The sequence below is a fragment of the Taudactylus pleione genome, unplaced genomic scaffold (assembly GCF_031769625.1).
Source record: "Taudactylus pleione unplaced genomic scaffold, aTauple2 ptg000170l, whole genome shotgun sequence".
Classification (NCBI taxonomy): domain Eukaryota; kingdom Metazoa; phylum Chordata; class Amphibia; order Anura; family Myobatrachidae; genus Taudactylus; species Taudactylus pleione.
Genome location: NW_028284572.1, coordinates 6,783,100 through 6,799,114, shown reverse-complemented (window position 1 = coordinate 6,799,114; position 16,015 = coordinate 6,783,100). Strand labels below are relative to the sequence as shown.

At 42.0% G+C, this 16,015-nt stretch overlaps 1 protein-coding gene across 1 annotated transcript in view; it reads left to right on the top strand.

Moving 5' to 3' along the window:
* Nucleotides 1–2,268: 2,268 nt before the first annotated feature.
* The window catches only part of GUCY1A1 (guanylate cyclase 1 soluble subunit alpha 1), a 72,096-nt gene continuing 58,349 nt past the window's right edge, over nucleotides 2,269–16,015 (top strand). The window contains exon 1 of the mRNA XM_088475360.1: nucleotides 2,269–2,672. Within this exon, the coding sequence (XP_088331486.1) occupies nucleotides 2,409–2,672 (264 nt within the window). The 5' untranslated portion in view covers nucleotides 2,269–2,408. The remainder of the gene's footprint in view (nucleotides 2,673–16,015) is intronic.

The following is a 16,015-nucleotide window of genomic DNA, read 5'->3' as shown; positions in this document are numbered from 1 at the left end:
TGCGCAGAATGCCGGAAAAATTGCTGTGGCGGCCATTTTCCGGTGTTCTGTGCATGCGCAATAGACTATGGGCACTAGAGTGTGCCCAGAGTCTACTGCACATGCGTAGAACACTGGAAAAATGGCTGTGGCAGCCATTTTCTGGTGTTCTGAGCAGCGCTAACACCCGACACAGGACCACGGACAGGTGAGTTTAAAATAATATGGGTGCAGGGTGTGCTGTGTGGGCCCCCCCTCGACCCGGGGGTCCGTGTGCCCCGCACACACTGCACCCATTATAGATACGCCACTGGCAGCAGCCCCAGCACAGCACCCCTGCGCACCTACGCCGATGACAGTGACAGGTGTGGCTAACACGCACAAGAAAAATATTTTTTTTTTCACACTGGGGATAGGTGAGGACGAGCACCCCTGAAGGACAGAGCACCCCCCTGGACAACACGGCACTACAGCCAGCCCCTGTGGACAGGACAACAGCCAGCCCCTATGGACAGGACAACAGCCAGCCCCTGTGGAAAGGACAACAGCCAGCCCCTATGAACAGGACAACAGCCAGCCAGCCCCTCTATAGACAACAGCCCTTATGGACAGGACAACAGCCAGCCCCTGTGGAAAGGACAACAGCCAGCCCCTATGGACAGGACAACAGCCAGCCAGCCCCTCTATAGACAACAGCCCTTATGGACAGGACAACAGCCAGCCCCTGTGGACAGGACAACAGCCAGCCCCTATATGGACAACTGTAGCCAGCCAGCCCCTATATTGACAACAGTAGCCAGCCAGACCCTATGGTCAGCGTCAGCAACAGATCCCAGGACCCTCCCTGTGCACGCTCCACAGCCGGAATGAAAAATGGTGGCGATCACGGGACCTTTTATAGAATCCAAAACCCGCGAGAATCCGACAGCGGGATGATGACTTTTGCCGCGTTTTCAGATCCGAACCAGGTGGGAAAACCCGAGATTGAATCTGACAGTAACAGTTCCAAAACGAAAATCTTCATGAATAAACCCCATAGAGCTACAATATGGGCTCTATTTACTACAATCCACATTTGTAATGTAGATTGTAGTGTGATATTACCGACTGAATTCGCATTGCGAATTCAGGCAATATCACAGGGATTTACTACAAATCCCTTGCAGGGACAGAGCTTGCGAGAAAGTTCTGTCCCTGCGAATCCCATCCGCACACTAGTCACAGTATTTTCGCCAAAAAATACCGTTAGTGCCCCGCGCATGCGCCGACTGACCGCCGCTGCTACCCCCTCGGTGCTAATCCCCGCCCCGTCATTAAGCCCCTCCCTCCATGATCGCGGACCCCCCCTCTCCCTTAATCACACTTACCTGCATGATCCGGGCTCCGGTGATGTCTTCCATGTCCTCCGGTCAGGTGAAATCCCATACTGCACTGGGACCCGATCACCTGATGACCGGGCCGCAGTGCAGCATGGGAGACCAGCTGACCGGAGGGGAGACATCACCGGTGCCCCGACCACCGGTCCCTGGAGTCAGGTAATTTTTTTTTTTTTTTTACACTATATCAGCGGTGTGGTCTGTTTAGACCACACAGCTGATCACTGGGGCCGGCTCCCGGCTCTGCTCTCCCCGTTAGAGCAGGGCAGGAGTCCGGTAACCGGGGGAGACCCTGGATAACGCCACCTCCAGGTGGCGTTATTATCACAGGGCTTTCCCCGATTTTTTTTACAATTTATTTTTAGTAACTTTGGTCGGATCACATTTCCCATTACAATTATGGGAAATGCGATCTGCTTACTAAAAGTAAGTGATACTTAGGGGTTGGAGTAGAATTTTACGAATTCTACTCCAATTGCCCTTTAGTAACTGTAGGTGACTGTAACTGTAGGTGATACTAAAATAATGTGAAAGGGTGTGAAAACACTCTTTTTCACTTTATTTTAGTGAAAATATTGTTAATAAATAGAGCCCCATGTGAGAAGTGATATGGGCAATACCAGCTTATTATTATTACCTTGTAGAATACCAGTGAAAGTAATCCACTGCAGTGTAACTGCTGCTTCCTTCTATATACTGTACCCAGCCTAGAAGGACTTTCATTTGCTTATCAGACAGCAGAAAGCAGCATTATTATCTGACACCAGTACGGCCATTTGAACAGAAGTGAAAGTGCAAGAGGGTGGTCACCGTCTGTGGCTGATGCAGCAAGTGCGAGAGCCTCCCCCCAGCTCCTCTCCGCCCCCTGCACCCCAGCAGCGCAGCAGGCGTTCAGCCACTCTCCGAGTTCAAGCCAGCAAGCCAGAGCCAGTGAGGAGGAGGATGGGGTCCGGATCCTTGTGCTAGGCTGTGCAGGGAGTGTGTGCCCGGGAGAGGACACCTGAAGACCAGAGTAGCTGACACTCAGTCACATGAGCGGCCAGTGAGGACAAGATGTTCTGCGCCAAGCTCACAGACCTAACACTGTCAGGAGAATGCCCCTTCTCTATGCTCACAGCACAACGGGGATCAGAGGAAGCTGAGGATGAGGTGCCCCCTGACAGTGCTTCCACAGGGCTACCCATCTGCACTGAGGTGTCTGAGAGCAGTGTCCGGCACAGGGGACCAGAGGAGGACGCCCCCCACAGGAAGAGCAGCCGGACCCGGGTTTACCTACACACTTTAGCCGAGAGCATCCGCAAGTTAATCTTCCCCGAGGTAAAATCCCACTATAAACATCGCAAATGATTATTGTATATACAGAATGCACTTTTCCCAGGCACACTCCGATCCCATTACCCCCCTGCATCACTGCCAGACACACCATCCAACAAGCATTTGGGGTATGTATAGCAAATCAAATCCACACATTAAGCCCCATGCTAAGCAGTTATAGCAACATTATAGCGAGTGATCTAGTGATTACGTACATACATTACTTACACACTATTAGTTCTGCCTATTATCTGCGAGAATACATAATGATAGTGTAACAATGTGAGCTGCTTATAATATTAATGGAAGGACAAAATCCATAGTTTATCAAAATCAAAGGATCAAAATACTACTTATAATACTCATATGAGACGCTGTCTGCTGATTGCAGAACTTTATAATTATTATCATTCCTACTACTATAGTTATTCATTAAACAGAATACATATTATCCAATGGTACTAGTGTCATTTTACTTTTTGAAGCAATATGCTCAGGAACTGCCCTCAGTTTGCAAACAAACCACTATATCATTATATTTCCCAGCTGTTGCTAAATACAAAGACACACTACAGTAATGCACTGCTCAATGCTACTGTCTGGATATGATGGGATGTGTTAGTATGTAATGACTAGTGATTACAGGTTTAGGACCACATTGAAGGGTAATGTTTTTTAACATGAAGATTTCTATGTAGGTAATATGTGTATTGTGCCTTGTTCTGCTCTGGTTGTGTTCTGATTATGATTATTTGTATGTGTGTCTTTGTTCTCTGCATACAAGGAATAGATATGCCATGACATTTCATTGTGGCCTGAGTTATGGTACCGATTTATGAGGGTGGTGTCTGTGCCTGAACTGACGCCATAGGTGACGCACTTTTATTGGCCTACTTGTGTTTTACGTCATTCTGCAGTGTGGCTTAATTAGCATATTTTTATGGTATGACAAATGCCACAACAGCCAAGCCTGTGTGTGTATGTATGTGAACAAATACCTTGCATTTATTTACAGACTTATTGAGCTATTTGAGAAAAGCGCTATATAAATAAACTTATTATTATTATTATTATTTATGGTTTATTTTTACATTTTTAATTGTTTTCTCATATAATAAATTGCTAAATATTTTCCAAACCTATATATGAATATGTAGTGTAGTTAAAATATGTTTACACCAGTTATTCATTATAACATGTGGCTTCATCAGCTTTACTGTTTTCCCTCAAAATGTTCATGTTAAATGTAATTTTAATATACAGTAGAGTGTGTGCACTGGCATTAGATGAGGGAAACAGACAGAACATTTATTTGCCCACTAGTTTCAGGTTTCTTGTCTAGTTTCTTGTACCCTTGTACTTCATTCTTTATTTTCCATTGGTTCCTACTGCTGGGTACACACCTGATTGGTGGATCAGCCAGACGCCTGACAGGCCGGACAATCCAACAATTTGGAAAGTGTTCTGCACAAGCAAATTGTGCACTTATCAATCCGTCCCCAACATGCTTGGCCAGAGGAACCGGAAGTGCCATCATTGTCGGCGGTTTCTCTGGTCGGCATATAGGTCGGTCGACGGATCGGCTGTAAGCAAATGCTGATTCACCCATGGGTGTAACTACCATAAGTGCAAGGGGTGGAGCTGCTATGGGGCCCAGAGCTGAGGGGGCCCATTTTCCTTGTCAAAGTTACATGTGTTATATACATTTTTCATCATTGGATGGTACATAGTACAAACTTTTGCTATGGAGCCTTGAAATACATAGTTACGTCTCATGTACCGATATACCTGCATGATATATCAGCATTGGCTGTGTTGCATGGCCGACCTAATATGTGTATGACGTTGATCACAGACATATCGCGTGTACGCATCCGCCGATGCACTACCAATGTATCGTTCGTCAATCAAACAAACAATATATCGACAAGTGTGTACCCAGCTTTAAGGTCGCACTGACAGTGATTTATTATGTTGCATGAGCACTTATTATACACTCAGATAGGCAGAGACGATCTTACAGGAGGGTAAGACAGGATTAGCTGCTTATAACAAAAATGTTCATATCATCATTGACAAATAGAGTTTTATAGGTAAATGAATATGAAATGACCTGATACCTTTTCATATAGAAAATAACAGCTGTATATAAATATATAGTAAACTCTATTACTGCCGTTGAAAGCTGCATATTAGCAATGTTATCCATCTATATGTAATAAACGTCTTTTATTTTGCATATTTAGAAAACGAAATATAAATTTGTACTATTTTTTAACCCTGATAGCACCAATCATGTCATCACTAAGGGTCCTATTTATCAAAATTCACAATATAATTTCAGATTTGTAGTGAAGATAGCGATTATTCTTGCATTGTGATAAATCTAATTATGACATGAATGTATTAACAGCCACACACCGGGACAGAGCTTGCGATAAAGCTCTGTCCTGGTGAATACCCTCCGCAAACTTTCACAAAAAATACAGTGAAAAGGTGTCTGCGTCTCCCACCTGCTGCTGCCTGATTTTCCCTGCTCTATGTTACTGTAGCCAGTTACCTCCTCTGCCCACTAGTACTTGCCCTGGGCCTCATGCTGCTGCCCGCCTCTGCTGCCCCATCCCCGCCGTCACTGCCTTAACCCGCTGCTTCTGCCCTAGCCCCTGAAAGAAGAAGATAACTTACCTGCACTGGCGGCTGAGCGGTGGTCTCCTCTGACCAGCGGATCAGCTGATGCTGCAGTCAGCTGAAATGCATAAAAAGTTGTCACTTTGTTGCCTCTCAGCTGACAGCAGTCATCAGCTTATCCAACGGTCAGAGGAGGTCACCGATTGGCGGTCCCAGTGCAGGTAACTGTTTCATTTTATTTATTTTTTAAACTTTTTTTTTTTAGTGATGTGTTCAGCTTGTGATCTATTTAGACCACAAAGCTGATTACAAGGGCCATCTCCCTGCTATGTTATGCCTGTCAGAGCGGTGCAGGAGTCGGGAGAGCCTGGGGAAAGTCCTGATAACGCCATCTGAAGATGGCGTTATTATCACAGGACTTTCCCACTTATTGTTTTACAATTTATTTTAGTACATTTCAGGGAGATCGTATTTCCCTTTACAAGTATGGGAATTGCGATCTGCTTTCTAAAATAATGCGATTTTAAAGGCTTGGAGTAATTTTTCACGAAAACGACTCAATTATTCTTTAATACATTTATGTGATACTAAAATATTGTGAAAAGGGTGTGAAAACATAGTTTTTCACATTTTTTTTAGAAAAAATAATATAGATAAATATGGCCCTAACTGTCTTCTTTGGTTTAAAAGATACTGATGCATAATTGAGAGACATTTACAAGTGTTATTGTGCATACACACGGGACGAGGGTCAACGATAACGATATCGCTGAACAATCTCCCTGTACCTTCCCGGAGTGCTGGATGATCGATATCGATCATCCAGCACACCACCAACCCACCAACAACTGGCCAGCGACTCGCGATCAAGTATCGCGGGGCCCTATGTAACATAACAGAAAAACTTTTGCTATCGGCGCTATTGCTATAGGAGGTGAGTACATTTAACTGCAATGTAATGATGTGCTAGGCATATATGCTAGTGTTAGGGACCTGCAGAAAAATGGGGTCCCTTGATGCTGGGCTGCAGGCTTAAGTGCTTTGATCAAATCATGACAAAATCCCCTTTGTTTTATTTGCTGCACACACATAAATTTGCAGTATATTATTGTTAGCGCCGATAGCAAAAGTTTTTCTGTTTTGTATACATATATGGCATTAATATTGCCATGCTGCTGGTACCATGTATGATATGGGTAAAACCGAGCGCGGGCATATTTCTTTTCCCTATGTAACATGCTCGATATCGACCAGGTTGGCCTGCATGCACGGATATCGTTATCATCCATATGTGCCCGCGCATCGCTGGTCGTTTGTGGGTTGGAAAGTACCAAAAAATGCATGATATGAACGATAATGATATGATTGTTATCGTTCATATCGTGCATTTTTATCGTACCGTGTGTACGCACCATTAATCACACATAAGGCCTCTTTCACAGATAGAGCTGTTTATTTCCTATAAAGGACGTTACACGCAACAGGTTGGGCATTAGGATAGTGTTGTGCTTCACACAGTATTGACTTTCCTTAGTGGCCAGTGTAAACTATGTAGAAAATACCACTTTGCACTGGTGGCCTCCAATACAAATTCTCCATCTGTAGCTCTTCACTCCCAACCTGTTGTAGTCAATAAATACAGATATTTAACCATGAATCCTAAAAGTCTGTACTACAGTACAGTATGTGAGCTAATTTCATTGTATGTTACAAAACGCTGAGAAACCCCAATGGATATTTAAAAATACGCAGAAGGGCAAGCACAGGGTATTGTCACTCTCCTACAGCTATATTGACACATTCAGAGGTTTCATAAAAATCTTCTGACAGCAGAAGAAAGAGCCTTTAGATTTGGCTCACTAGTAATCTGTCTGTTGAAGACGGAGCAGCAGAGCAGTATATCGTTCAATGTGAACCTTTGCTGTCTTGTTCTCAGTCACACTGAAGCCATAGCTTAATGATGTTTGAAAACAAAAAGCTGCAGGCAGTTACAGGGATGCTGATGTTATATTTATCTCTCATGTGCTAATATTGTACAGTGTTGTCGCATAATAAACTACAATAATTGAATATGTATAAGTAAAAAATAGGGGGATGTTACACTAATAAGAGCGTAATCAATACAGTTTTCTGCATTACAGGAATTGTACAAGTTTCATTATCTCATGTTGTTTAAATGTACCTATGTCATATTGTATACTGGATCATTTATTTGATAAAGAAAAATTGGCTACAAATAAAATAGATATGTGGTTATTTATAATTGCCGAATAATTCAGGACATTACTTTTTTATCATGTGTCTACTGTTGCACCATTAAGCATATATATTTAACAAAATGGAGTTAATAAAATAAATTTTTGCATGAATATATATATATGTATATATATATAGATATAGATATATATTTTACTTTATTTTTTTTTTTTTTCAAAGAACAAAATTTGCATTTTACAGTCAATGAGGACAGCTAAAGCTGGTTAGATGAACAGCAACGGAACAACAAAAGGTCACTTTCTATTGCCCAAATACTATCATGGATTCATAATAGGGAGAACTGGGTGGATATGTAATGCAAAATTATATCACAGGGATAAATACATTTTAGGGAAATCTAATTAAAAATAGATGTAAATATTATGCAAAATTCTCTATATAATGTAAAAAATGTGTTTATAGCATCTAAGGGAATGTTTTAATACAAATTTGATTCTGTATTTGTTTTTAATAGTAGATTTAATTTGCGATAATATAAAGTACACGTCCCACAGCATACAGTGCATCCGGAAAGTATTCACAGCGCATCACTTTTTCCACATTTTGTTATGTTACAGCCTTATTCCAAAATGGAATAAATTCATTTTTCTCCTCAACATTCTACACACAATACCCCATAATGATAACGTGTAAAAAGTTTTTTTGAGATTTTTGCAAATTTAATAAAAAAAAAAAACCTAAGAAATCACATGTACATAAGTATTCACGGCCTTTGCTCAATACTTTGTTGATGCACTTTTAGCAGCAATTACAGCCTCAAGTCTTTTTGAATATGATGTCACAAGCTTGGCACATCTATCTTTGGACAGTTTCGCCCATTCCTCGTTGCAGCACCTCTCAAGCTCCACCAGGTTGGATGGGAAGCGTCGATGCACAAGCATTTTCAGATCTCTCCAGAGATGTTCAATCGGATTCTAGTCTGGGGTCTGGCTGGGCCACTCAAGGACATTCACAGAGTTGTCCTGAAGCCACTCCTTTGATATCTTGGCTGTGTGCTTAGGGTCGTTGTCCTGCTGAAAGATGAATTGTCGCCCCAGTCTGTGATCAAGAGCTCTCTGGAGCAGGTTTTCATCCAGGATGTCTCTGTACATTGCTGCATTCATCTTTCCCTCTATCCTGACTAGTCTCCCAGTTCCTGCCGCTGAAAAATATCCCCACAGCATGATGCTGCCACCACCATGCTTCACTGTAGGGATGGTATTGGCCTGGTGATGAGCAGTGCCTGGTTTCCTCCAAACAGAATGCCTGGCATTCAAGCCAAAGAGTTCAATCTTTGTCTCTTATGGTCTGAGAGTCCTTCAGGTGAATTTTGTCAAACTCCAGGCAGGCTGCCATGTGCTTTTTACTAAGGAGTGGCTTCCGTCTGGCCACTCTACCATACAGGCCTGATTGGTGGATTGCTGCAGAGATGGTTGTCCTTATGGAAGGGTCTCATCTCTCCACAGAGGAATGCTGTAGCTCTGACAGAGTGACCATCAGGTTCTTGGTCACCTCCCTGACAAGGGCCCTTCTCCCCCGACTGCTCAGTTTAGACGGCTGGCCAACTCTAGGAAGAGTGCTGGTGGTTCCGAACTTCTTCCATTTATGGATGATGGAGGCCACTGTGCTCATTGGGACCTTCAAAGCAGCAGATATTTTTCTGTACCCTTCCCCAGATTTGTACCTCGAGACAATCCAGTCTCGGTGGTCTACAGACAATTCCTTGGACTTCATGCTTGGTTTGTGCTCTGACATGCACTGTCAAGTGTGGGACCTTATATAGACAGGTGTATGCCTTTCAAAATCATGTACAATCAACTGAATTTACCAAAGGAGGACTCCAATGAAGCTGTAGGAACATCTCCAGGATGATCAGTGGAAACAGGATGCACCTGAGCTCAATTTTGAGCTTCATGGCAAAGGCCGTGAATACTTATGTACATGTGATTTCTTAGTGTTTTTTTTATTAAATTTGCAAAAATCTTAAAAAATTTTTTACTCGTTGTCATTATGGGGTATTGTGTGTAGAATTTTGAGGACAAAAATTAATTTATTCTATTTTGAAATAAGGCTGTAACATAACATACTTTCCGGATGCACTGTATGCTCTTGTTTTACAATTGCCTTAATAGACATGTCACCTTGTCCTACTGTCACATATTGCTTTTTTCCCCTTTACTACGTAGTACCTTTTGCTTTCTTCAGGAAAAGGATTTTATTTAGCTTGCTATGCTTTTTCTTATGCATCTTTAGTCCTCTACATCAGTAGGAGCTGTGATGTGTACTGACCTATGAGCTAGCCAAATGCCGCCTCACATTTTACCTTAGAAACTGATTTGGACTACTAAATTAGAGTGCCCAAACAGGGGCAAACTCTCTCTACATATCACTGCTCTCCTACTGTGTAGATAACCTGAATAAATCGATGTGTAAAGGATTTAAGGGGAACCCCATTTTTTCAAACTAGGTAGTAAAGTAAATAATAATACTTAAAAACCTGTTGACAGATATGCTTAAAATATTGCAGCATATTTTTAAAGATACATGCTACACAGACAGACTTTAGGGGATCGATCCATTTGCGGGCAATGCACCTGATGTGCTGCCAGCAATAGCGTAGAGACGCCAGTAACAGCACACAGAATCGCTGCAATTATGCGCCAATTTTGCCCCAGGATTGCAGATTTTTGTTTGTGCCCCCATAGGGCTGCATAGAAATATATATGATCCTGGGGCTTCCTACCGTAAGTGCGGCATATACGCACACTCACTCGTTGTCATTGCTTGCAGCTTAATTGACCCCTAAGTATAAATATTGATATGCACTATTTTATGGCAAAGTCAATAGAATATGATGACAGTGGATGCTCTTTTTGTTTAACTTCAAATGGAGGAAAGAGTGGGTTTGCATTAAATGATTTGTATTTGTCAGACAGATACATTGATTTGTTGGCAGTGAAGAAATCTCGCTAAGTTAACTTGAGACATTTACATTGTTTCTCACAGAAGACTACAAATGCTATCCCAAACTTTCCACTGTCATGACAAAAATCATAGTAAAAAAACAGATTAGTCAAAATGAATGTGATTAATGCACCAGAAGCAGATAACTTACATCCACGGGGGAAATTCTGTTGCTTGCGCCGGCGGCTGTCAATGATGGGCGCTCAACGGAGCAATTAAATCATTGCTCTGTTCGGGCGCGATAGCCACCGGCTCCTGCATTTCTGCTCGCAGCCTCCTGAGGTGGCCAGCAGAAATGTGCGATAAGTCCATGGTTTGGGCGCCTTGTCTGCTGTTTGGGAGTCCTATCCAGGACTTTAGACGGGTTTAGCTGTTTAGTCGGTAGAATTTGGCGCGACAAGCATGATAATTAATGGCCGCCCGTAAACAATTGAATTGCCATTAATTATCGTGGCTAAAAAAAACAATTGAATCAACCCCTGTGAGTCCTCAAAGAGCTTAGCTTAGTTATTTCTATAGTGTTATTTTTCAGTTTTAGATAATTTTACTGACTGGTATGGTACTGATGAATTGGAAAATACAAATGTCATAACTACTTTATATATTAAATAAGGTATTAGGTTCTCTGTCTGTAATCTATAGACCCAGAAGTATAAAATCTATAGTAGAAAATATAATTAAGGGGTTGTCAATGGACCACACTCAAGCATATGTTGTATAAAATAATAACATTAGCAGTAGCCTGTACGGATTTCTCAAAGAATGATCTCATCAAACAAGTCTACATGTAGAAAGAAGTGATTAGGCGATTGTATAGTGAAATGCCAGTGGATGTAGTAGCCTAAATTTTGAGTATTTAAAAGCACTTGGTCCTCACAGAAGAATAATGTATAAGATAAACATGTTTTTGGGTAGACTAATAGCTAAAATTTTAACTGGAGTAAAACTATAAGTGTGTACTTCATCACTTCATTGATCTGTCATAGTACTGATGACATTTAATTTGTTTAGAAATTATTGGAAAGTTGAAATTAAAGTTTGTGTTTGCAGGTGACCTCTGTAAGGACCTATTTTACAACACTCCACATCCCACCATCCTTCCCCGTCCCACCGTCCTTCCCCACCACATAAACACATTTGCCTCTATCTATCTATCTATCTATCTATCTATATATCTATCTATCTATCTATCTATTTATCTATCAATCTATCTTATAGGAACATTCTCTCACAATTATGTAAGCCTATCCCCCCCATAGCAATGCATTTCCTCTCCCCCATAGCAACACATTTTCATAGCAACACATTTACTCACCCCTCATAGCAACACATTTCCTCCCCCTCCCATAGCAACACATTTCATCCCCCTCCCATAGCTAGCAACACATTTCCACTCTCCCTCATAGCAACACATTTTCCCCCCCATAGCAACACATTTCCTCCCCCTCCCATAGCAACACATTTCTTCCACCTCCCATAGCAACACATTTCATCTCCCCCATAACACTACATTTCCTCCCCCTTTCATAACAACACATTTCCTCTCCCGCATAGCAACACATTTCCTCCCCTTTCATAACAACACGTTTCCTCTCCCCCCATAGCAACACACTTCTTCCCCTTCCATAGCAACACATTCGTCTCCCCTCATAACAACATTTCCTCTTCTCCTTCATAACAACACATTTCTCTCCCTCTCATAGCAACATATTTCCTCCCCCAAAAATACTAAAAAACACGGCGCTGACAAAGGTTGTTTCTCCAAGCCGCTGCTGAATAAGAGATAGTCAGTCTCTTCAATGAACAATACAAATAAAAAATTGCAGCGCTATATATATTCCACTGATTTATTCTTTGTAAATTATCACATTAAATATAAAAATAAAAGCAAATAAAATTCTTACAAAAAATAATAGACAAATATAAATGGCACTTATTAATTTAAAAAATAGACATGCATGTCAAAAAATTAAAAAGCTCATATATATAAGCATACACCCCGTTCAGGCACCGTCACAGTTCATGATACTGAATAGGTTCATTAATGCACAGACAGTTCCAATTGGAAATGACAACTTTACCGGCTTGAAGTTATTCCAGTATGTCCTGTATAAATAGTGGTCCTATAAGTGGAGCCGTACAGGACTTTCTGTAATAGGAAGAATATTTCTTCAAACGCTGCAGTTGTGGGGTAGTCCAAAGCGTCTTTGAGATGGTCGTGGGCTTGGGATGGAAATATTCTCAGCCGCACCAAATCAGTCTGTTGAAGCTTAAATCAACTGAAGATGTTGAATACTCAGTAAATGATTCCAATAAGCACTTGGTTCCAAAGGATTGTTCCAATCGCGACTACCCCACAACTGCAGCGTTTGAAGAAATAATAAGTGCCATTTATATTTGCCTATTATTTTTTGTAAGAATTTTATTTGCTTTTATTTTTATATTTAAAGTGATAATTTACAAAGAATAAGTCAGTGGAATATATATAGTGCTGCAATTTTTTATTTGTATATTTCCTCCCCCCTCTCATAGCAACGCATTTCCTCTCCCCCATAACAAAACATTTCCTCTACTCCTTCATAACAACATATTTCCTCCTCCTTTCATAGCAACACATTTCCTCAACCCCCATAGCAGCGCATTTCCTCCCCCTTTTATAGCAACACATTTCCTCTCCCCCCCATAGAAACACATTTCCACCACCTCCCATAGCAACACATTTCTTGTCCCCTCATAACACTACATTTCCTCTTTTCCTTCATAACAACACATTCCCTCCCCCTTTCATAGCAACAAATTTCCTCCCCCTCCCATAACAACAAATTTCCTCCCCCTCCCATAGCAACACATTTCTTCCCCCTCCCATAGCAACACATTTCCTCCCCCTTTCATAACAACACATTTCCTCTCCTCCTTCATAAAAACACATTTCCTCCCCCTTTTATAGCAACACATTTCCTCCCCCTCTCATAGCAACACATCTCATCCCCCTCCTATATTAACACATTACCTCCCCCTCCCATAGAAACACATTTCTTCCCTCTCCCATAGAAACACATTTCCTCCCCCTCCGATAGCAACACATTTCCTCTACCCTCATAACACTACATTTCCTCTCCTCCTTCATAATAACACATTTCCTCCAGCTCCCATAGCAACACATTTCCTCCCCCTCCCATAGAAACACATTTCCTCCCCCTCCCATAGCAACACATTTCCTCTCCCCTCATAACAGTACATCCTCTCCTCCTTCATTACAACACATTTCCTTCCCCTTTCATAGCAACACATTTAATCCCCCTCCAATAGCAACACATTTCCTCCCCATACCATAGCAACATATTTCCTCTCCCTCCCATAGCAACACATTTCCTCTCCCCTCATAACAACACATTTCCTCCCCCTTTCATAGAAACACATTTCCTCCCCCTTTCATAGCAACACATTTCCTCTCCCAGATTTTGTTGTGTATTGGTGAAACCGGGCGCTCCTGTTGAGGGTAAGCGGGCCGTGAATGGTAATGGGTTTTCCCTAGTGAAAACCAAAGTCTGAATTATGTGTCTAAAGGTAGGTATTACCATGTATTTAGGCGCTCCTCAACATAAATGCTGTGACGGAGTCGACCGTATAGATGACATAGGTCAGTGTAGACATAAAATAAAATTTATTAATGAATACAAGGTGATGCATGGAATATAAATGCATACAGTCAAGACGTGCTGTAGATTCAAAAGGGATGAGAATTCACAGAATCAGTTGATAAATACTGGGTGAGGCAGAAAAATGAGGGGTACTACCAAGTGTACAATTATTACCATTTATTTGTACATTGCACGATAGTGCTTATTTTAAAAACAGGAGTCACATTTCCTGCTGCAATCAGAACTCACCAGACCTGTCATTTGTCTTATGTTTCATGCCTTGATTCATCCACAATATATATAATTCACCTATTGCATATGTCTAATGTCCATGGCAGATACCATTTTTCTGCCTCACCCAGTATTTATCAACTGATTCTGTGAATTCTCATCACTTTTGAATCTACAGCACGTCTTGACTGTATGCATTTATATTCCATGCATCACCTTGTATTCATTAAAAAAATTTATTTTATGTCTACACTGACCTATGTCATCTATACGGTCGACTCCGTCACAGCATTTATGTTGAGGAGCGCCTAAATACATGGTAATACCTACCTTTAGACATTTCCTCTCCCCCCCATAGCAACTTACTTCCTCCCTCTCCCATAGAAACACATTTCCTCCTCCTCCCATAGCAACACATTTCCTAACCCTTTCATAACAACACATTTCCTCCCCCTCCCATAGCAACACATTTCCTCCCCCTCCCATAGCAACACATTTCCTCCCCCTTGCATAGCAACACATTTCCTCCTCCTCTCATAGCAACACATTTCCTCTCCTCCTTCATAGCAACACATTTCCTCTCATCCTTCATAACAACACATTTCCTATCCTTCATAGCAACACATTTCCTCCCCCTCCCATACCAACACATTTCCTCCCCCTTTCATTGCAACTCATTTCCTCTCCCCCCATAGCAACACATTTCCCCCCCTCCCATAGCAAAACATTCCTATCCCCTCATAACAACATATTTCCTCTGATCCTTCATAACAACACATTTCCTCCTCCTTGCATAGCAACTCATTTCCTCTCCCCTCGTAACAACACATTTCCTCCCCCTTTCATAGCAACACATTTCCTCCCCCTCCCATAGCAACACATCTTCTCCCCCTCCTATATGAACACATTACCTCCCCCTCCCATAGAAACACATTTCTGCCCTCTCCCATAGAAACACATTTCCTCCCCCTCCCATAGCAACACCTTAACTCCACTCTCATAACACTACATTTCCTCTCCTCCTTTATAACAACACATTTCCTCCCCCTTTCATAGCAACACATTTCCTCTCCCTCCCATAGCAACACAATTCCTCTTGCCTCATAACAACACATTTCCTCTCCTCCTTCATAACAATACATTTCCTCCTCCTTTATAACAACACATTTCCTTCCCTTCCCATAGCAACACATTTCCTCCACCTCCCATAGCAACACATTTCCTCTCCCCTCATAACACTGCATTTCCTCTCTTCCTTCATAACAGCACATTTCCTTCCCCTTTCATAGCAACACATTTCCTCCCCCTCCCATAGCAACACATTTCTTACCCCTCCCATAGCAACACATTTCCTCCCCCTCCTATAGCAACACATTTTCTCCCCCTTTAATAGCAACACATTTCCCATAGCAACACATTTCCTCCCGCTCCCATAGCAACACATTAACTCCCCCTCCCATAGAAACACATTTCCTCCCCCTCCCATAGCAACACATTTCCTCCCCCTCCCATAGCAACACATTTTCTCCCCCTTTAATAGCAACACATTTCCCATAGCAACACATTTCCTCCCGCTCCCATAGCAACACATTAACTCCCCCTCCCATAGAAACACATTTCCTCCAC